The sequence below is a fragment of the Chelmon rostratus genome, chromosome 16, assembly GCF_017976325.1.
Source record: "Chelmon rostratus isolate fCheRos1 chromosome 16, fCheRos1.pri, whole genome shotgun sequence".
Taxonomy (NCBI): domain Eukaryota; kingdom Metazoa; phylum Chordata; class Actinopteri; order Chaetodontiformes; family Chaetodontidae; genus Chelmon; species Chelmon rostratus.
Window position 1 is genome coordinate 3,589,140 of NC_055673.1, and position 23,262 is coordinate 3,612,401.

At 44.5% G+C, this 23,262-nt stretch overlaps 1 protein-coding gene across 3 annotated transcripts in view; it reads right to left on the bottom strand.

Annotated features, from left to right (window-relative positions):
* chd4a (chromodomain helicase DNA binding protein 4a) overlaps nt 1-15,315 on the bottom strand; it is a 28,768-nt gene extending 13,453 nt beyond the window's left edge. For 2 of the 3 annotated variants that reach the window (XM_041955187.1, XM_041955186.1), the window contains exons 1-15: nt 15,056-15,315; nt 14,369-14,525; nt 11,642-11,751; nt 10,767-11,009; nt 6,979-7,097; nt 6,379-6,644; nt 6,020-6,150; nt 5,782-5,920; nt 4,675-4,844; nt 3,753-3,986; nt 2,548-2,751; nt 2,193-2,401; nt 1,749-1,880; nt 1,534-1,633; nt 175-366 (exon numbers count right to left, since the gene is read on the bottom strand). In XM_041955187.1, coding sequence (XP_041811121.1) covers nt 175-366; nt 1,534-1,633; nt 1,749-1,880; nt 2,193-2,401; nt 2,548-2,751; nt 3,753-3,986; nt 4,675-4,844; nt 5,782-5,920; nt 6,020-6,150; nt 6,379-6,644; nt 6,979-7,097; nt 10,767-11,009; nt 11,642-11,751; nt 14,369-14,429 — 2,310 coding nt within the window. In that variant the 5' untranslated portion in view covers nt 14,430-14,525; nt 15,056-15,315. The remainder of the gene's footprint in view (nt 1-174; nt 367-1,533; nt 1,634-1,748; nt 1,881-2,192; nt 2,402-2,547; nt 2,752-3,752; nt 3,987-4,674; nt 4,845-5,781; nt 5,921-6,019; nt 6,151-6,378; nt 6,645-6,978; nt 7,098-10,766; nt 11,010-11,641; nt 11,752-14,368; nt 14,526-15,055) is intronic. The other variant, XM_041955188.1, reaches the window with a different exon arrangement.
* Between the last annotated feature and the right edge of the window lie 7,947 nt (nt 15,316-23,262).

Below are 23,262 nucleotides of genomic sequence, written 5' to 3' on the forward strand. Positions count from 1 at the left end.
CAGCTTCCTGTGCTGAGCTCACGGAGCAGCTCCTGTTTCCAACAAAGCAGTTAAGAAGGAACAAATCCAAAGCATTTCACCACAAAACCAGTGTATACAGTTTCAGTGTGTGTGGCCCCCGGAGGAGTGAAACACATCCTCACAACAGACAAACAGCATCTCATAGCCGCCCACCTCTTTATAGAGGGAGTACAGGAAGACGGCGGTCTGGACCGTCTTTCCCAAACCCATCTCGTCAGCCAGGATGGTGTCGGTACCCTGAGCCCAGGAGAACCGCAGCCAGTTGAGCCCCTCAAGCTGGTAGGGGTGCAGCGTCCCCCCTGTGCTGTCCAGGTACTCCGGCTGACGTTCGAACTTTATGGTCGGCTGTAAACAGAAAAGAGAGAGGGGACAGGTTTGTAAGCAGAGGTGACGACGACTCGTGTAGAAGTAAGAAGACATTGCTGATAGTCACATTCGCCAATTTAGAACATTTCACACTCAGGTTATAATCGAATGAAAATCAGCAACAAATTAAAAGGTCAGAATAAGTTTGGGTAGAGATAAATACTATCTATGTCAGGCTTAAAGGATAACTTTAGTTTTTTACAACCTGGACCTTATTTCTAGCATTAAATACGACCATTTACTCCCCCAGACAACTTTGGTGGCATTTGGAGTCGTTTTGAAGAATTTAGCCCCAGAGGAGTGGCGCGTATATCCGTATAATGCGAGTACTCGGGGCATCCATGCGCAGCCTCTATATAACACATAATCTGCAGAAACTCGTTCATATTCCAATATTTTATTATGATATGCTGGTGCTATTCCCCTCTGAGCCGGCGGTCGGCTAGTTTAGCTGTAGTTTGGCACAGCTATGGTTCGTTATTGCGTATTCGTAGCCGACCGCCGCAGAGTCAGCCGTGTTGTGGCTGGCTGCTCGCAGCGCCTGGCGTTCGGTAATGACATCATCCACGTCAGAGGTAGTTTTCTAGAGACGCCGGATGTTGATAACATGCCACCACAGGCTCAGAGGGGAATAGCACCAGCATATCATAACTAAATATTGGAATATGAACGTGTTTCTGCAGATTATGCGTTATATAGAGGCTGCACATGGATGCCCCGAGTACTCGCATTATACGGATATACGCGCCGCTCCTCTGGGGCTAACTTCTTCAAAACGACTCCAAATGCCACCAAAGTTGTCTGGGTGAGTAAATGGTCATATTTAATGCTACAAATAAGGTCCAGGTTGTAAAAAACGAAAGTCATCTTTTAACAGAATATAGTGGATGTAGTCAGTCATGGTCAGTTCCTTCATATACAGGCCACATCTGCACAGGAGTAGTCGGCAAAAATCAACAGTGAAAGTTGATTATTTTACAAATTATGTAAATTATGTTAATGAATCTATCTCTTGACAATCTCTGTGTGGCTTGTGAACTCTTAATGATGTTTCAGAGGACGCTCCAACCAGAAAACACACAGTTCTCAGCTGAATGCTGAGTCGTCAAAACGTTTGGTAAACCCTCGCAGGCCCTGCAGACTTACGTCGACCACGGGGTTCTCAGGAGGTCTGTCGGGCCGCTTCACTCTTCCTTTCACCTTGATCTTCTTCCCGGGTTTCCCCTCCTCTCCCATCATCAGCTCTCTGACAGATACACATGCACAGTTAGCAAAGAAGTAATTGTTGGCTGACAGCATGTATTACTGTGCGTCTGGATCACACCACAGTTTAAAGGCGTGGTCCTGTGTCTGCGTCTTACCTGTGGTTCCAGTACTGCACCTTGTAGGTGTCAAAATCGGGGACGTCCATGTCCTCGGCCTCCCAGGTCGCCTGGTCGTACGGCAGCTCTCTCCACTTGATCAGGTAGTGGACGTTATTCTTCCGGTCCACACTGGAAAACACAGCAAAGCGAGGGAAAAATTCACTTTAATTCAAGTTGGTTTCAGGTTTGGTTTGATTCACTCCAGAAGAGGGTGGTGGTGCATCTTCAAGGAAACGTCTTACAAGCAGAAAGACTTCAGATATTATGAATAGCAAGTAGCTGGAACAAAATCCTATGAACTCTTATTCTTATTCTGAAGAAGCTTTATTTTGATTGGCTTGTTACTTATGATGCAGTCTTATGATTTTTTCTAAAAAAAGGTACACCAATTAAAACCTTTTTCTCTTCTAACAAGTGAAGCTGTCACTTTAGAGCTCAGACCTGTGGTTGAGGATGCGGTGGATCATCAGCCACTCCATCTTGATTCCAAAGCGGAGGTATTTCTCCTCCAGCTGTGCGTACATGGGGTCCTTGTTCTTCCTCTTGACGCTCTTGTCCTCCTCTCCATCGCCGAAGTCGATGGGAGGCGGCTCGTCCATGTCGTTCTTCCTCTGGTAGTTTCTGAACATCACCTGGCAATGAAGCTCAAGCTAGAGGGGAGACGGAGGATGAAGGTTAGAGAAGGAAGTTGTAGTCGTGCACATGAAACGGGGTCAAATCCTGTTTTTTCTTCTTCTGTGTGTGTGTGTGTGTGTGTGTGTGTGTGTGTGTGTGTGTGCGTGCAAGTAAAACACACCTGGAGCTCTGTCACCCAGGAGCAGTGCCAGTACGACATGTTGGACCACTTGGCGAAGAACTCCCTCTCCGGCCGCCCTGCCAGCGGGGCGGGATCGGGGGCGTCGGCCGGAAGGTCTGGAGGGCGGGGGACCGGTGTGGGCGCAGGAGGGTCGCCCCACCGCCACGTCAGGATCTTCTGCACCTTCCCCTTCATGGGTGGACACTGGAGGAGAAGAAAGAAAAATATTTGAGTGTTTGCTCTTTTCTTTCCATCTCAGGTTTTTTCCGAAAACACTCGTCACAGTTTAGTTTATTCAGTGAAAAACGGCGAGGAAGACGAGTTACAGTAATGATGGTAAGATATAACAGTTTTATACTTGACCTGTCAGTCAGAGCACTTCCACCTACAGCTGAAATTAGCGGATCAACAGAAAATGAACTGGTGAACGCTTCAATAACCGCTTATTTGTCCCTTTTCGAACAAAAAAAAAAACAAAAAACAAACATCATCTGGCTGCAGCTTCTCAAATGTGAGAATTTTCTCTGTTCAGTTGTAAACAGAATGTCTTTGACTCTGGAACTGTCGCTAAGACAAAAACAACACATTTAAAAGACGTCACCTTGAGTTCTGGGAAATTGTGGCAAAAACATTTTTCACAATTCTTCTGACGTTTTCTGATAAATCAAGAAAATAATCAGCAGACCTGCACATCTTTTCTCATGTGATTGTGTTTCCTGACGGTTTCTCAACTATTTTAAAAAACTGATTTGTCAATTTGTTTTCCGCTGATTCACTAATTAAATTGTTTCAGCTCTTAAAATAACTGTTAGCCGCAGCTCTACTTCCATGTGCTACAATTACTCTAGATAATTTCTCAAAACTCCACAATCTTCCAGGATTTCCAGGACTGTACCACTTCTCTCTGAATTCATCAAACCTCGCAGACGCAGATGCTTCATGTTTCTCTGGTCGCAGAGAGAATCTGTTAATGTACCTCTGCTTTGATTTCTTAAGGTGGTTGTATAATGAGACCATGACTGTCAAGCCATAGGATCAATGAAATACTTCTTCCAATCAAGCAGCGCCGGGCAGAAAGAGCAGAACCGTCCACTGGATCAATGACTAAACTTTGCCAGGTGCTGTCTCACCTCAGCTGTCAAGTACTCTGACAGCGCAGACTTTACATCAATAACCCCATTTGACCCCGACTGTTGGCGGCTCACCGTGCAGCGGGGGCAGATCCACTCTCCGTTGGGGATCTCTGGGAGCGGCGGGTTGAGGCAGTGGATGTGGTAGGACGAGGGGCACGAGTCGCAGCAGAGGAGCTCCCCTCCGTCTTTACACACCCTGCAGAACTCCATGTGGTGGTCGTCCTCCTCCATCTCTCCAGCCTCGCCGTTGTCCTCCTCGGCGTCTGAGCCCTCCTCTCTGGCCTCCCACTGGATGCCCTCCTTCTCCTGGAATTGAAGGAAAATTGTCTTTTATATTTCACACACTTTAAACACAAAGTTCCTGTCCTGCTTAGCTGAAAAATAATGCAATGACAATGAAGTATAATGTCTTTAAAAGGTTTTAATATCCTTACATTGAGACCATTTGAGACTCAGACCTCATCTGCCAATCATTCTATTCCTGTATTTGCTTTAAAGGAGTACTCCACTGACAATCTGACCTGTTTACCTCTTTCATGCTAACTTTTAGCATTAGCGGTGTCTGGCTTCACAAAGGGACGGCTGTTGTCAGCTTGCAACAATGAACTCCTTCACTTTTGTGGCATGAAATGCATCAAATTCTCACATAAACTACTCCTGCAGCACAATCCACCTCTCCATTGTTGATCTGCATGCTCAGTATATTCTGAACAAGTCATGGCTTTGGTAGTAAATTGCTAAATAGATCAGCGTTGTCACAAGGACAAGAATAAATGGCAAAAATTGATCATTTAGATGACGCTTTGACTTCGTTGTCAGTGTGTTTGAGTGCTTGGAATCAACTATCAACTCCAAAAATGTGGTTTTATTTACTGTGACTTTCATTGATTGATATTCGGAAAGGTAACGTCATGTTTAAGTTTTCCTTTAAGTGGCTCGGAATGAGAGAGTCACTCATGTGGTTAAACCTGGAGAGTATGAGCATGTCGCTTACACAGTGTGGGCAGCTCCAAGTGCCCTCGGGGGCTTTCTCCATGTCGGGGTCCAGGCAGACCATGTGGTACGCTCTCGGACAGGTGTCACACAGGATGATCTCTCCGCCCTGCTGGCACACCTCACAGTAGTCCTGGTGGTCCGTCTCATAGCCATCACCGTCCTCCGCTTCTGGTTTGACAGAAAACACGTTCACCAAAACACCTCCTGACATTCTCATATTTACCACAGGATGTGATGTGTGCCGTGATCCAAACTCAGTTATGACATTCTGCCGTGTGTTTATGTTGTTTGTCAGAGGAAAACCCACTCTGAGTCACCCCCACCCCCTCAACAACCCACTTCCTCCATAACATCAACAGACTGAGACCGAGGGGTTTCACGGGGAAAATACAAACATCCACTTTGACGGGTAATCTGCTTTTTACTGCTCATTCTCAATATTTACTAAATATGATGCAGGGCTAAATGAAACAATAACTCACAAAGAAGAGTTTTACATTTTGTGAGAGAAGCTGTAGCTTTTCTTAACAACACGTTGGAAAGAATTTCATGGGCTAAATGTGCAGCAAATAACCCTAACCTTTCACCTCAGGTCCTCAGAGACTGAACAAAACCCCCAAAACTGCAGTTGGAAGGATTTCCACCGTGAAACAGCCGAGTCTCGATGACGACTTGTTGACCTCTTTCAGCTGCAGATCTGAATTCAACCGTGACGTCGTCTGAGCGGTGCTCGAGTCTTGTGACAGCAGCTACAGAGGATGCATCCGTAGGCAACAACCAAGACCAAGATGTTGTCCTTCTAAATATACCAAACTCTGCTGAGTCAGTCACAGTGACTAATGTATGTGTGTGTGTGTGTGTGTGTGTGTGTGTGTGTATACACCTCCGCATGTTGTTAGGCAGTCCAAAGACTTTTAACGCTTTACTCTGCATGAAGTCATTACCATTCACCTCTGTTCGTTTAACCTGCGATCTGCAGGCTCCACCTGCAGCCGTTCACAGCTCAACAGGTAGAGCTCTGGCTCTGAAACAACCAGGGGGCTCCCGCAGGTTACACAAAAACTATTGAAGAGCAGAGGCTGCGTATTAGCCCAGTCTGACCTACCTTTCTTCTTCTTGGGTTTGCTCTTGGACGGCTTCTTTTTGCTGCGGCTGCTGCGGCTGTTCGATCCCTCTGAGACAGAAACGCTGTTCATGCTGCCATCCTCGAAATCGCTGTCCACGTCAGGCTCATCCTCCTCGCTCTGGGGAGACAAACTTCTTATGTAAACACACTTCGCTGTACGTGTCTAAACTGCATGTGGGCACACGGGCGCGTGTCAGAGAGGAGAGACGGGTCGTACCGACGAGCGTTTCCGCTTGCTGTTGAAGCCTCCCAGCTTGATTTTGAGAGGGGCCACTTTTTTGGTCTTGGCATTATTCTTCTTCTCTTGTGGTTTAGGTGTAGACTTTGACTTCTTGCGGGCGTTCGGACCTGCCCACGCAAAACAGAAAGGCGGAGGTCAGTCACGCACAGATCCAAGAAGAAGAAGAGCAAAGAACAGCTTCAGACCCACAAACTGGGTGACTAAACAACCAACGGCTATCTGGGCAGTGATTTCCTTAAAAAAAGACACTTCCCCTGATATCTGGCTGAGAAATCCAAACCCAGCTCTGGCATGCCAAGTCATGTTATTTCATTCACCCCTCGTCTACACTCTACCTTTGCCTTCCTTTGTCTTAGCCTTGCGTAGCGGCGGCGGCGGGGGCTGCTGAGGCTCCGCTGGGGCCGGCGTCGCCGCGGCAGCCGGGGCGACCTCCGCCACCATGTTGTCGACGGCGGCCGGTACGTTGGCGGTGGCCAGGGCTGCGTTGGCGGCGGCGGCTCCTCTCAGAGGGTTGTTGGTGCTGAACTCGCGCCACTTAGCGCCCAGAACCATCATCATCTTGGACACGGCGATCTTGGGGTTCTTGGCTGCGATGAGGGGCCTGGAGAGGAGGGAAATTAAAAAATTCAAATTTCAGGCTTTTAGACATCTCCTGCATGAACCACACAGGCTCTCAGTGGATATTTCACACATTGAGCTGCTTGCAGATTTCTCTAAGTGCAATTTTAGCTCAATTTTCCCTCCAAAACTGGTCACAGGAGTAGGAAAAAGAACAGTATCTAGTGCGAAATTGGAACTTGCAAACCTGAAAAAACTTTATGAAAGAGCACCACACATCCATGGCAACATATTTCTGAACAGTTGAATGAACACTTGGTACCATACACAAGTGGTTCGCGGCACATTATCAGCTTTGCACGAGTGTATCCATCTACCTGACGAATTGGCTGAAGGCCTTGTAGTTGGTCAGGGAGCGGTAGTCTTCCTCAGTGAAGACGTGGTCGATGTCCTCCATGCCCCAGTCATCGAGCAAGTGGGCCGACGACTTCGGCTCCTACGGGAAACAAACAACAAAAGCTTCATTAGTATCAAAGTGACAAGTGATTTAGCGATTACTAAAACTGAATAACGCCATTAAAAAAAGACGAGTATATTTGCAATGTACAACAACGTAGAAAGAGGCCTGTGCTGTTACAAAATACACCAGCAGGTAAAACAACTGTGAAACACAAGACAGAAACAACACGCACGCAGCCAAAATAATCTCATTCTGCAAATACCGTAATACTAATAACATGAGTGTAGCCTAAACTTAATCTACAACTGTTCTGACCTACCGGGTTTAAACAGACGAACGAGGAACAAACAAACAAAAATGTTGATTTCAATGTGAATGAAGCTTTGAACTATTCGTTACAGCCGTGCAATCCGTTAGAAAGAAATGTACTGATGGCAAAGAGTCATAAAAAGTAAAAAAAAACAAACAAACAAAACATTGCACAACCACTTTAACTCAGCGAGTATGGAGTCATCAATACTAATCTGATCAATTGATTAGGTAACCAGAGTGTGGAGGAGAACCTGGTGTAGCAGACGAGCCCCAAAATGTGCAACGCGGTTCCTCCCATAATTCAATGTGTGCTAAAGAGACATGAATGGTGCCAAGTGTATTTCTGAACATTACTGTTCACAACAAACACATTTCACAGAAGAAGCTCCCGCTGGGTGATTACAGCATTGATCACCGATCACGCACTGACTGAGTGACAAACACGCGGGACCAGCTGTGGCGTTTTTTTTTTTTTTAAGAGTTTTTTAAAAAGCGCTGATGTGTTCTTGTGCATCACAAAAGCCAAACCTTCCACCTCTTACAAAAACACTTTTATTCCATCCCTGCTCATCATCAGCAGCCATTATTACACCTCACAATAACAAAATGATCACGCTGCAGGTGCTTAAGTTATCTGAGTCTTTACACAACAAGTGAATTTCATTTAGAAATAATGGGGATTTTTTTGTCACTTTTGAAAAGACTCAATAGTCTTGAACAGGCTGCATTTGCATGGTTGTGGGGTTTAAGTGGTCTGAAATTAGCCACAAAAATTAATATTTAATACGTCCACTCGGATTTACCTGCCACATACTACTTTTTAAAGATAATTACGCTAAATGGGTTGGTTGATTTGTTAGTGCATCAACAAACTGATGACATTTTTGATAAGTGATTTATGTCATATATCAAATAAAAAATTCCTTTTGAAAATTCAACGTTTTTAAGTCACTTTTGTTTAATCAAAACAGGTAAACATGACTTTAGGCTCCAGGAAACTGATGGAAATGTTTCATTACTTTGTCTCTGTATATATAATGTTAATATATTCCATAGACTACATGATGAATCAGAAATAATATGGATATGTTCACTGATGATAAAAAATAATAATTAGTTAGAAACCTACACTTCTCGTTAAACTTTGTGCTGCTGTCAAACTGTCAAACACAGGCTGCAACTAATTATTATTCTTTTCTAGATTAATGTGCCAATTACTTTTTTGATTAACTGGTCTTGCAATTTCCAGTAACTCCAGAGCGTCCGACAGTCAATACAACAAATTTTATTGAATGCTTATATGTATATATGTTGAGATACTGGTGAAGTTTATACTTTAAAGAAAGCTGATTTGGCAAAAATACAGCAAATCACTTTCTTCAAATTGAGGATTATTTTTTTGTTAAGAGTGACAACACTATCTGATCACTGACATTTGAGGCTTCATTAAAAAAAATTAAAAGATTTAAATTCAGAAAAAGCAGAACCTGACCTCACAATCACAATCTCCAAGAGACCATGAATTAGCACCAACACTTAATAAACAAACATATTAGATTTACTATCACAAAAGACAAAGAAAAGCAGCAAAAGGTCAGAATTGAGAAGCCGGAGCCACAAAATGTTTGACATCTTTGTTTGAAAAATGAGAAACAAATCAATTGTCAAAATAGATGCTTGTTGACCTTTCTGTTAATCGGAGACTGAGACTAATCACTTCAGCTCAGTCTCAGAGTGGTTGCCTTCTACCTGTAAAAACTATGATCAGTAAAACCAACTTCTTGCAGATTGGAGTTCATCCCCTGAAGTTTAAAAGGCCCTGAGCAGGTGAGCAGTCATTTCAGCCACTATCACTCTGATGCAAACTGCACCCCCCTGCATCTTGCTCCTCCACCAGCCTTTCACCACAACCCATTTTGTTGTCTTCCAGAACGCGCTGCAGCCTGGATTGCGCGCGGCTCTGCCAATGAATTAAAATGTGTTTATCTAACCAAAAAGAAAAGGGTCACGAGCGCAGTGCAGAACGGCGCTAGGCGGAGTTACCATGGTAACAGCATATATGCCTTACACACCCACCCCAGACACACACACACACACTTACACACCCCACGCCACCCCTTGCATAAGTGTAATTAACTACAAGGCCCCCTATTGGCCGCCAGGCTTCGAGTCCACCAGACGCAGCTCTTTGTTTAACCATCTCTCATATCACAGGCTCCATTACAGGTACACAGTCAATAGGTGCTCGTCACGGTGCAAAGAAAGGGCTGTTACAAAAGTTCTGTTCAAAAAAAGAAAGACATTTGGCTGTTGGAAATTAGACCACAGCATACATGCTCACCATTTAACCTGAAAAAGGTAGCTGGGCCCTGCCCTCAGCTGCATTAGTGCCCCCACAGTTGCATGTTGTTTCTGCATTGTTCTTTTCAGTGTTTTTGCATGTTTTGGCCCATTAACAACAACTTGCATATACTTTACATCAAAGCTAATTATTTTGCAAAAGATGCAGTTGTGTTTTTGAAATGTTAATGTGCTTTTTTTTGCAGGTCAGAAAACAGACTGGCATCCAATCATTTCTCTACCTAACGATAATCTATCAGCGGACCTCGAAAGGTTGCACAAATGGTGCAATCCAATGGTCGTCCTTTTTGTCAACGTGACAAAATAATCGGCATGAGGTAACATAGTGGAGACCTTTCAATTCAACCTGTGCTTAACCACATTTACAGACAGCCATGTTAACAATGTCAGAAATTGATGCAAATTTAAGAGTCTGCAGAAATGGCTGCATGAGAAGAACAGGAAAAACACAAAGCAAAAATCCAGCCTAGCATTGAGGGTGATCACCAAAAACGTGAAGTTGAAAGGATTTGTAAAATGTGCACGTCCTTTAAGAGCATCATCTAAGATTATTCCTGCACACACAATCAACCCGGCGCTGTAATAAAAAACATGTCACTGATCTTAATTTGAATACAGAGAATCCAGAGGGCAAAACCTCTAACACCATGGACACCTACACATCTGAGATTTTCCCACTTCAACGATTTGTACTTCAATCTGAAGTAAACCTCCTTTGAGTTTGATTGATTCAACATTTACACATGCTATATTTCAGCATTTTAATTAGATTAGATTAAATCTTGTCCAAACAAATTTATATAACTCGTTATTTTTTTTTAATTATTGAGTTTTTGGGTGTTCAGAGAAGATTTTTTCTGTCTGATTATGGTGTAAATCCCGTGTCAGAGGCTTTTCTACCCTGAGAAAAGACTAATAGTCCCTGCCTGATTCTTTGGCACTATAATGCTATATGCTATAATTCATGTGTTGAGAAACTTCGTAACACCATGCTAACTTCTCCCCTCAAACACCCTGCATGCTTTTACTCACCAAGCCGTCGTCATCATCCTCGTCCTCATCTTCCTCGGGCTCCGGGTCTTTCTTCTTGGAGGCGCTCCTGTCGGTCCCGGCGCTGCTCCTCTTCTTTTCTTTGCCGCTGCTGGCTCTCTTCTTCTTCTTGCGTCCTGGAGTGTAGTCGCTGCCCTCGCTGTCAGAGCGCTGGGCAGGGACGCCATCTTCAGCCTCCTCCACCCCGCCCATGTCCATGGGCTCTGGGGAGCTGATGGGAAGCTCCTGGAACAAGGAGGGCAAAGACAGAATTCAGCAAACTGAGAAGACAATATTCAAGGATAATGGGAAGTGGACACAGAAACAGAGTTCTTGCTGGAATTTGACAAGATTCTCTTACAAGAGCTCAAAATACTGCAAGATAAAATCTATTGTGAAAGGAAATAAATTTAAATTAAAAAAAAAAGGAGGACTGGGTGGATGTCAATTTGAAAGACACGCTGTAGAAAAAGTAATAAAAGTAGCTTAAATGTAAAACATGACGTGCAAAATAAGGAAATATGAGAAGGTTTAAGAGGTTTAAGTTTTGTCTGTTAAATTTTAGCACATGACGGCGGAAAGTCTTTTACAATCATAACTTCTTCCTGGCAAATTTGATTTTATTGGCCGTTTTGACTACATGAGAAGATTATGAAAGTCTGCAGACAGTCATGCTTTTGATTGTGAGGGAAGCTTAATGAACAGCATCTGGGTTTTAGTAGTTTTGATCCCAGTTTCAGTTTAACACATCATCTGGATTGGACATGGGATTAAACAGTTTGTCGTATTCTTTGGAGATTTTTCTTACTTTTAGGGTGTAGTTTCTGTAAGCAACCACACACACACACACACACACACACAATAATCTGTATCCTTACCTCTCTGCGCGACCGCCTCTTGCTGCCCTTGCTCTCTCGGCTCTTCTTGGCCTTCTTCTTCTTCTTCACCTTCGGAGTCTCGTTCTCCGAGATCTCCTCTTCCTCATCATCTACAAAAATCAGGCCAGCGGAGACATTTCATGGTTAAGATATACAGAGGAGCAGCTGTGCATCAGTCCATTTGGGCCGTCTGGTAACATTGCTGAACAGAGCGGCGTGAAGACGACACTTGCATATTTGGCTGTAAATAAAACACTGGTACGTGTTGGCTGTGGTTCAGTTTGCTCACTGAGTCGGCTGATTCAGCAGGTAAACAACTGATTGGTTGAGTTTCTCTCACGTACTTGTATTCTAATAATTATCTAGATTTTAGGTCACGTACTGTATTTACAAAGTAAAGTAACATGACGCTGTTACTGCTCAATCAGCAGGATTTTTCATTTGAGACTGCCATCACATTTATAGCATCACTGAGACGGACTGATCGTTAGGGCTCGTACTTTAATTACGCCCGCCGGGATGCCACATTTCCTGCTTTGCAGCGATCACCTGTTTGCCGTTTTCAACAGGGAGCAAAGTTTTTACTTGCGCAGGATAATTAAGCCCTCTTTCCACCCCTGCCAGGCTGCAACCACATTCACCTGGTGTGAAATGACATCAAAGTGGTCCATGATTACAAGCCAACAGGGGACTGAGAACCAGGACTAGTAGAGCTAGTGCTAGAAGCTTGTGGTTTGGGTTACCACCCCATTTTACATGTTGCCCTTGAGGGGGGTGATTTAAAACAGTTTTGCTGTAGCGGTTCAAACTGTCAGTTACAACTGATTAGTCATTATGATTTACTACACACCCCTGCAGGCCTTACGACCGAGCAGACCTCAGTCCAGTGTTTGGCACTGCCTCAGTGGCTCCAAAGAGAGGCAGTATGACGCTCACAGCCTATTAATGTAATTGACTATGGTAAAAAGTAAATGGCAAGCTGCCATTAAGATGTACCTGGTAAGGAAGAAGCTTTAATGTGATGAGCTTTTTAGGTCACATAAAGGAGACCAAGCTGTGCGCACAACTGTAAATTCAAGCGAGGGGGAAAAATTTTTAAGCTCCGTTAAAAGAAATTCAGAGCTCACACCGAAGCTCATTGTAAACAATGTGATGGTGTTTTCTACTTTTTGTATGTTTTGGAAATGTTAAGTTTCCCAGAAGCATATTAAAGCTAAAATGATCAAAGCCCACATACTCACAGTGGGTGTAAGATCATCTTAGCCTTAAAATTAGAAACAGAAGCAACCTGGACTCCTACTCGAGATCTGAGTTCCTGTGGACTTTACATGACACTTCAGATCTTTAAATAAAATAAATAAATTCAAGTCTCAAGTTTTGACTGAACAATAAAAGAACAACAAAAAGGGCAACTGATGAGCCGCTGTTTTAAACTGATCAAACAGCACTATTAACAAAGCTATTAAAGGAAAGTGCTCTGGAAACTTAAAGGTCAACACATGCAAGTGATTTGCAATTTGCCTGTGAAAACCTGGGATTAGATCTGAAACGGATCAATGAATCTATTATTTGAAGCAGGAGAAAATTAATCCAACCATTTAAAGAATCTGTTAGTTTTTCAGTTTTTTAAGACCAGACATCAGTCTTCAGGTTCCAGCTTCTCCGGTGTGATGTTTTGCCACTCTTCTGTTTAATATGATTATAAAATGATTATCTTGTTCTTCTCATTCTGTTGGCTGGACTCTGGGAAACCGCGGTGGACCAAATGATTCATCAATAATAATAAATCAGCTGCAGCTTTAACTTGAGACTTGACTTCAGCTTGTTAAAATCCATGCTTGTGCATTTCCAGTGGCAGTGTCTCAGAGCATAACATGACAAAACATGACTTATCGTTAAGTTGCCTATTCATTAGAACAATGACGTGCATTTATATCCGAAAATGTACACAATGTCCACACCTATCGTTAGGCTTTGGTTTCTGTTTACATGATATTGTGTTTGCACAGCATCACTTGTCAGATTCATAAAAACGTTGGCGTATTTAATTTAAAAACATGCGGCTTTTGAGCTGATTTTAGCACTTGCAGCTACTCGTGGGACTATTTGTTCTCAATGTTTCCGACGTGCACGCGCGTGCTCATCGGAATCATACAAGCTGTAAACAATACGTTCTTCGGCCACACCACCCTGTATAAACTAGCAGCTCAATATTTGAGAATATAAACGTTTCGATAAGATGTTGTATATTTTATTTACTATGCAGCATTACTTTTACTTTTTTCCCCACACTCAAACCGAAGGCGCCGACCATGAGGAGGGGAACGCTTCAGAACGTCATCCGCCAGCTTCCAAGCTAACTGGCTGCCTCCATCTTGTCATCGACACGTAAAAAATACCGGTAGCTGGCTAGCGTTAGGCCCCGGGAACATGCCGGTCAGTCGGCGTGACTTCACGACAATGCATCTATCAGCCATACCGCACCTGGCTGTGGTTGGTGTAAAGCAGTGTGACTTTAAAAGGTGACGGTCAGCAGTGCAGCCGCGAAAAGGAGTACTTTGCTAATATTGCAGCTAGCATTAGCTACCCGGTAGTTAGCAGCATTGACTAGCGAGCATTTTGCTAACGAAACATGATTGATATGAACGTCAAAAAACATCTGCTCATGCTAGCCTACAACCAGTGTGAACATTAGCAATCTGAGCTAACAAATGAGCCTTGTCTTACCGTGCATTAACCGATCGTCGGGGGCTCCATAATCATCTCTGTCATCCTCGCTTCCAGACATAGCGGACAGCAGAAAACTTTCTATTTAGTTAGCTAACAGTTTAGCTAACTAAATAAAGTTATTTGTTTGTAGGATAATCCAGAGTTCTGACCCAGTCTTGAGTCGGTCCAAGTCGTGGTGTGTATTGTGTAGTTAGGAGAGGGCAGCCGGCCAGGTTTCGACAAGGGAAATTAGAACAAAAAAAGAAAACGGAAGTGAATATATAGCACCAAAGAGCATTCAAAACACAGCACCCGGTAAAACACCGAGCAGCATAAACAGCCACCGCATGGACTTCTTCTTGGACAATAAATCTAACTTTATCTGTCCATTAAATTGGACAGCCCTCGAAGATTAGCACCCTCACTCACTCCATCTCTGCGTTCAGCTGACATGCCATCTTGCCACTATCGTTAGTTTCCGTACCATTAGCATGCGTGCTAGCCGAGCTTGACCGGCGGCCAGGTTCAGATTTGAGACGAACTAAAGAAACGAGCCGCACCACTCACACACACACACACCAATATCTAGCGTTATTCACATATTATCTCTGTAACAACCCGGCATCCGAGGCTATCTTACCCCGACCATCTTACCCTGCCTCAAGTAAATTTACAAACAATACAATCAAAAACTGAGATACTCACAACTTGATTCACACAGCTTCCAGAAACAGTAACTCCGGGCTCACTTTGTATATCACTCAGTACTTGGAAGCTCTTTTTGTAAAGGTAACGGTATACATACAATTTAAATATATTTCCGTGTTTTTGTGGCAGCGTGTGCGCACGACGCCGTCTCCTCTTTCTCTCCCTCGCACACTACACACACCCCGCGCGCGCGCACACACATACAAAGAGATCAGGGGGCAGGCATCCCATAATATCCCCCCATCCACACACACAGATACTCGCACACACTCACACACACACACTTCAGTCACCCCTCCCCCACTCTGCATAGTTACCTTGCAACGTACAGACCATAATAGTCAACTCACCCCTCCCTCTCCTACAGTCTCTTCCCCATTCCTCCATGCACCCCCCCCCCTTAGCAACCAGGGTTACCATGGAGACGCTCACCCCCTCCCACTCCATGCGGCATCCCATAATAGTAATGAGCGCAGTCACTGACATCCCTCAATGAGCATAACTCCAAAAAGAGAGAGATAGGAGAAAGGAGGGGGGGGGCGAAAAGCCGTCACATGGCAACTGTGTGTGCCACATGACTGCTTAACTTGAGTGTGCATGTTTGCATGTATGCGCAGGCACTGTACTGTATATGAGCCTGGCTGCTAAGGACTGCACAGGATATAGATGTAATGCAAGGCTGATAATCACCTTTAAAGCACCTTCGGGTCACCAAAAGTGGGGTGACACCAGGTGACCCAGGCATAACCCCTTTATGAAGCATTATGAGCCAAAATATATAGTTTCTTTATGTGCATGGCTAAGCATCTTTTCATCAGCACATGGGGCCCAAGATGATTAAAACTAAAAAGTCTGGCGAACAGGTCTGTGTGAGGTTGAAAAGCCAGGTTACATGCACGGCTCTCCAGGGAGGGGGTCACAGGGGTCAAGCTGTAGTCAAAACCTTCAAGTCTGCTGCTTCAAGATCCCCTCCAAACAAGAAACAGGGAGTCCAGAAGTACTAGAGCCAAACCAACAGCTGAGTTAAGCTGTCTGCACACACACACACACACACACACACACACACTCTCACACTCACACACACGCTTGCTCCACAGGCTGCCTGGAAATGCATTGCAGTCAATGGTGGGAAAAACGTCTGGGTCCTAGACAGTTTTTTCCCACCATTGACTGTAGTACATTTAGACTGTGGGGCAAAATGCGGAACAGTCTGTGTTTAGTGTGGCAGAGAAGCTTCTGGATGGCGTTTTACCACATGGGAAATCAACAGTGTGCATGTCCATTAATGGGGAGTTCTGCATTTGGGGCCTGCGAGGCATCAGAATGAGCTATGCATTGTTATTGTAGCACAAATGTACAAATGTACTCTCCCGATGCCACTCGAGTCATGGACAAGTCTGCAAAAAAGCCCAAATTCAACAGCTGTTGCACCAGCCAGTGTGCTACATAGCCAAAAGTATGTGGACACAGCAACACCTGCCACTGACTCCAAACTATTTAAATAGGTATTATTTTGATTCCAGTAGCATCTTCATCAGGCCCATATGCTGCATACACTGATAGGCTCTAAGATGACAGGTGCGGTTCTAGCCTGACTAGTGTGACATAAAAATTCAAGTACATCAATCCCAGAGTGGGGGCACAAGGATGGTAATAAATAAGTGCATATTTCATTAGACATTTTTAATGTATTCAGGGTACTTTTGATGTACTTTTACTGTTTTAAAACGTCAGTGCCCCTGTGCACAAACAAGTTCACATTCCTAGTAAATGACTTGCTTAGCTGAAAGCAAGACCTGCACTGAATCCTCCCTTTATGAAGGTTATAGTGATCGGTTTTGTTGAAACTGGTTTAGAGAGGTTTTGATTTAACTGTAGGATCACCTTGGAGACTGCAGGCTGTGATGCTGGTGAACTGTATTGCAGTACAGGACTGTTGTATGAGACTGCTTTAATTTTAGCAAGGTGTTCCTGATAAACTAGAAAGCGAGTGTATGTGATTAAGGTTTGAAATAGCTCCCTACTTTGAATACTACTCAAGCTTAGTTATTGATCTTGAGGTAAACAGTAGAAATACACCGTTCATGTTGCAGTTTATTAGGAATGTGCATTCGTACGTACTTGCTTAGGTTAGGTGCGTCATTTTTCTTTGACCTATTTTTTTTTTTTAATACAGCCTCTGTGTCGGGACCCCAGTGGTGAAATGAGTGAAAGAGGCAGCGTTGTTGTGCGTCTGAACGCGACCTTATGCACAAAGTCTGCCATCGGTGTTGATGATGAGGTCTGGCTCACAGGCGGCAGTCTCGTTCATCCCAAAGGTGCTGGATGGGGTTTGGTCCGGTTTGGAGGGAAACTTGTAAGATAAGACGACAGCTGGTGGTAATTTCCTGAGGTGAGTGTGCATTATTCACTCATTATGAATGACTTATTGAGCAGAAAAAAACACCGCTGTGACCACCACACCAGCATAAAGGTTAATCATTACATTGCAACGCACACAAACGCCATATTTCCTGTGAAACTGGAACATCAGCACCAGTTTCCAGGTTGTTTTAATCTATGGAGGATTTATGAATCTGCTAACAAATTATTCATGTCAGCATATTGTTGCAGCGCTCTGACACTTTGGCTTTTAACCCGCCTCAAGCTGTCCCCCTCCCCTCGAGCTGCAGCTAAAGGCCTCTCTCCCTCTGGCCTCCTTTCTTCCAGTGGATCACCAGTCGGCTCTGACTCAGCACACCTTTTCTCTTGACTCGATCTCTTTCTTCTCCTGTGGCCTTTCCTTTGTCCCGCTGCCGGGGGCAGCTTCCCTCGCTGGACGACACAGAGGACGACTTAAGAAAACAACTTCTCTGTCCCTCTTCTCTCTCCATTTCTTCCTCTTTCTCTCCCCCTTTGGTTTGCATCTTTGCCCCCCTCCCCCACACTTCTCCTTTCCTTGACTGTGGACACAGTGTTCATGTGTGCATTTGGGGAGGTGGAGGGGAGGAGGGGGTGTAGGATGAGGGGTTGGTGGGGCGGGGGGTAGGGGGGGGACATCCCATAATCACCAATCAGAAGGATACTGGGGGTAGTTGTCATAGAAACCTCGTGCACGGCTCTCGACGCCCCTCCCACCCCACCACACTCGCAGAATTGCATATCACATAATGATAATAATATCATTTCTGAGGCAAAAAGGAAAAAAGGAGGAGGTGGGGGGAGGGAGGTGAGGGGAGACTACAGACCATAATACTGCTCCTGTGCTGCTGGTCGCCATGGAGATAAGCAAAGGGGTGGTGGTGTTGGTGGTGGAGGAGGGTTACAGGCGGGTCAGATTATCATGTAAGTCAAAATGCATACCATAATACTTCTTGACTGCCCCCCTCCCCTCCCCCCGCTCAGACACCATCTCCGCTCCACCTATCCTGCCCCACAGTACACGCTCTGAAGCCGCACCGCATAACAAAGTGCAAATGGATTTGATCAGACCCAACATGTCTGCCACATGAGATAACACACAGCAGCGGATGACAGATGGAGAAAACCAAAAAAAAAAAAAGGGGGGGGGGATTAGATTGGTGCATCAAGGTTGTCCAGACGGCACCGATGTGCTGTTCAAAATCTGCTGCGTCGTGACCTTTTCATGCCCTCATCTTTCTTCTCTGTTTCATCTTTGGAATAGTGATAAAACAATTAGTCAGCTGTGAGAAAACTAATCGGTAATGTTTACAATAATAAGACTTAATCTGCGTTTTGACTGATCGCGTGCGTTGATCTGCATCTCTGCACGGCCAGAACCTGCCATTTATATGCTTAAACTCTACAAATCAATTGTCAGTTCCGTACATTTGTTACAATTTCAGTAAAGTTTATTCAAACAAGACAGCAGCATCCAAATCAATCTTGACTACAAGAGAGAAAGGCAGCGTTACAGAAAGTGAGAGGACGGCTCTGCAGTGAACTTTAGTTTTATATCAGTTTAAGACCCTGCATGTAAAGCCCCAAGCAGATCTAATCAATGCTGTCACAGCTGATTGTTAATTGTTTGGGCTGTCAATCAAACGTTGTGCACGTCAAATGACGACCAATCAGGTTGACCAATTCTGGGTTAATATTGTGTTTAATGTGTACAGCATCTCCCCGGTTTGAGAGTCTGCAGCCATGCTAGCAGCTCTGTGAGGCTGCACTGTAGGACAGCAGTGCTTTCAGCTCAATGCTAACTTTAGCATGTTGTCATGCTCACGGTGACAATGCTAACATGCTGATGTTTATCAGGTATGATGTTTACCATGTCCACCATTTCAGTTTGGCGCGTTAGCATGCTAGTATTTGCCAATTAGCATGAAACACAAAATGTTAAACCAAAGTATCGCACAAATTCATATTTTGACCTGGTGATGGTGCACAATGAAAAGTCAAAGTTATTTAAATTAATCCTGACATGAATATCTGAACCAAATAAAAGGAGAATCTGTTAGTTTCTATACATTGTATAATTATTATTTTCTGTTCTTACCCAAATTTGTCCTTTGGGAATCAGTGAGGCTAATCTTATCTTATCTTATCTTATCTTATCTTATCTTATCTCATCTTAGGGGATCGCCAAAATCAGTAGGATTCATCCTAAATATCAGTAGAAAATGTTTCACCAATCTCTCTTGTGTTTTTTGCGATACGTCACCGGACACGTGAAAACTTTGACCCGCTGGTGGCGCTAAATGAGAAGTCAGGGCATTGCCGACGTTAAGATTAATCATCTGTGGTCGACTGACCAAAAGAGCGACAGTGCCATTCATAAAGCCACCCTGGTGCTGTGGCTGAAAATACCAAACACTCGCTCACTCACTGCAGCCTCTCAAATATTAAAATGTGCCGCTTTTCTTTGTTTGATATAATTATAAGCTGAATATCTCCAGGCATTTGTTGCTTGATTGCACAGAGATGGAAATTTTCCGATTCGCCAGTCTGTTGTAATGTTTTTCTGTCATGGCTGAAGCACCCTTGTCCCTCCTAGTTACACTGTGACTGGTCCCAGTGCAGACAGTGTGGGACCAGCAGCCAGCCGGGCTGAAAGCCAGAATCCAGTTGTGATGTCTGTAACAATGATGTTTCACCCATTTTTTGTGCAGTTTTGAGTCGATGTTTATCAAGCTTCCGTATCAGGTTATATAAAAACTCCCTCGTGTGCTGTATATCTAAATTGGTTTTAACTGCAGTGAATTTAATGAATTTCAAGAGAAGCTGGTTGTTTTTGTCGGCACAGAAGGACCCCGCGCAGGCTCTGCAGGCGTTTGGGCCGTGAAGACGGCAAACCGCCGCACATGAACACATTCATGGCTCCGACGCCGCCTCAATAATTTACATTACAGGGGACAGGGGGGGTATTGTGCTCGGTGCGCTGTTCAGATAGTTTGCCAGTGAAGTTTTTTGATGAATTCCCAGCTGCCGTTCTGCCTGCGTGTCACTGCGCCGCCTCGTCTCCGGGTCTCTCTACCTGCTCGTATGTGAATCACTCTCGGCACCTGAAGACAGATACTGTTTCCCTGATACGCATCATAGTCTGTGCACGCACATACACAAAGCCTGTATGGACTGGGAGGAGGGAGGTGGGCGAGCCACCACGCACAAAAACAGGCCTAGGCCAGACCATAATACTCACCCCCCCCACGCCCTCCCTTCCCTTACTTCACTGCCTCTGCCCCTCCCCCCACCCGACAACACAGACATCCCATAATAATCATGTGCGTGCACCCACCCCCCCACCCCACCACCATCGCCTCCTCCTCCTTTCTTCACTGCTTGGCCTGCCACTCCATAATAATCACACTTCTAATTCGCCTCCTCTCTCTCTTTTAGCCCCCCCATATGCACACACACACACACACACACCACCGCCACCATCATTTCCTGTCTTATAGGTTCCTGAAGTGCAGAGTACAGTACGTCTCCCCAAACAGAAGCCACTTAAAGAGACGCAAAAAAAAAAAAAAAAAAAACACCTTCCTATCTGTGACGTCTTCATCGCACTTCATCAACCCGGAGTCTCTCTCTCTCTCAGACGGATACGAGATACGGCCTGTTTACTCACTCTGAACCACAGGCCGAGTTCGTCTTTTTCATGGCTTGGTTATTAGAAAATCAAACCAGACACCAGATCCAGTTAATACAGTCACTACGGGCGTCGATAGGTGACGACCCCCCTGCAGGTCCTGAGATAAACCTGAGAGGTCACGAGATGTTTAATCTGACAAGAAAGCAAACACCTAGACTGTTTATTTTTTACTTTTCTCGATTGGATTGCTTAATTCTGGCAAAATGCTGGATATGTGCACCTTTTCAGGCTTCTAAAAAACATTCGACTGAGATAATCTGAGAAGGAAATATCACTTCTTTGGACTCCCCTCGGCTGGGAACCCCTGCGCTCGGATGTTTAACGGGGCTGTTTCATGTTAGCCTACCATGAGAAGATGCATTTAAGACTGGAAGTTGGAATTTCGGTGCTGCAGTAAAGCATGATGTTGCAGCACCATCGTTCTATTGTGTAATAGAAGCTCTGAGACCTGGTTTTACTCATGAAGCCCTGTTGTGGAATTACAGCTGGAGCAGCCTCAGAACCCCTCGGCTATCACCGGATGATGATTTAGCCTCCGGGGGCAGCGACCACTGTTTCGGAGTGTCTGGTGAAGCCAGCAGATATTTGGTAAGCCAAGACTTCCTCTTCGTCACTGTTGACAGTCCAATTAATTTCAGCTAATCTCTATAAATAGAGATCTACAGGTCTTGCTCTGAATGACATCATTCATTCATTCTCATCTTCTGACACCTGCAGAGACGGACATGCTCTCCATCCTTGTCTCTTCAGCCCTCTATCACACTTGATCTTTCCAGAAGCAGAGCAATGTTTCTGAGATCTGTTACGGTCATGATTCTGTCTGATATTAAACCATAATCTTCATCAGAGCTGCATGTATCCTCCAGGTGTAGTCGCTGCGACTTAATCATGTTTGCAGCCGCATCAAAACGTGAAAGTCGTGGTGCAAGGACACGCGGAGCCATACATACTGATCACTGGAGAAATCAATGGCAGAGAGGCTGATGGGAAGTCTTTCTGACACGGAGCAGTGACGCTGAGCAGCAGCTGACGGAGGAGCCGGTGTCCCATGATGCCGTGTCTGCCGTCATCCAGAGAAGAGTTTCTTATGTTTTTACACACTTTCATACAAACTGGAGGTTAGTTCCATTGTTTTGTCACAGCTGTCTCCGTCCAACCTGCAGTGTCTGTCTGTGAGACATTGTTCTGTGCTGTCTATCACACACCTTTCTGACTGGTTTGTGTGTCTGTTAGCAGGTTATATCGAAGACTGACTGATGCATTCCTGCTTCATTTGGTGGACAGATGTGTCTTGGCTTAAATAGCAAGATTTAGTGGTTCTCAAGATCCATTAGAGACTTAATTCAGACTCTTTGCTCCAGGGCCACAAACAGCCATTATGCTGCGTGGGGACATCACACAGCACGAGTTTGACTGCGGATGAAATTATCAAGCATGTTTAAAAGTGACAGCAGCATAAATGGGGAGTTAAACAAAAGCAAGGCAAACCAGCCCTCTGACAGAGGGGACAACCATTCGACCCTCTTGATTTGACAGTTCTGGAGACGCTTTCCTTGCCAAAGACGTTATATCTCATCCATCTGTCTGAGTGTTTTTGGCCAAAGATGTAACGATTAGAAGAAATCTAATCCCAGATCCTAAACCTTAATGAGTTTACCTGTGTTTCCAATGTGTTGTTTCTACTAACAGGCAGCCATTGATCTCCATTTATTTTCACTTCTGACACTCGGTTGAGCCCGTTATGGTCGAATGGTAAAGCAGTTTATTGGTAGATTGATGTGAAGTGTCTGCACTCCTTCACACCAGTAACAATTTCATAAAACGCAGCTGGATTATACAACAAAAACAGAAATGAATGGAAACCAATGGCTGCTTGGAAGACAGGAGCGATACACTAAAGAAATCTAGATTACAGAATTGGTTGCATAAATATCAGTAGCGGTGTATTCATGTCGATTAGTAAACGGTCAAAAACATCACAAGTGTGGTCCTTTAAAGGGACTGCACGGCCACTTTAACCTCAGACTGATGTTACAGGAAGTGACGTCTTTAGGTGTTCTGGCAGTTTTGTGTTGCCATGATTACGCCACTAATTCCTATTCCTATCTCC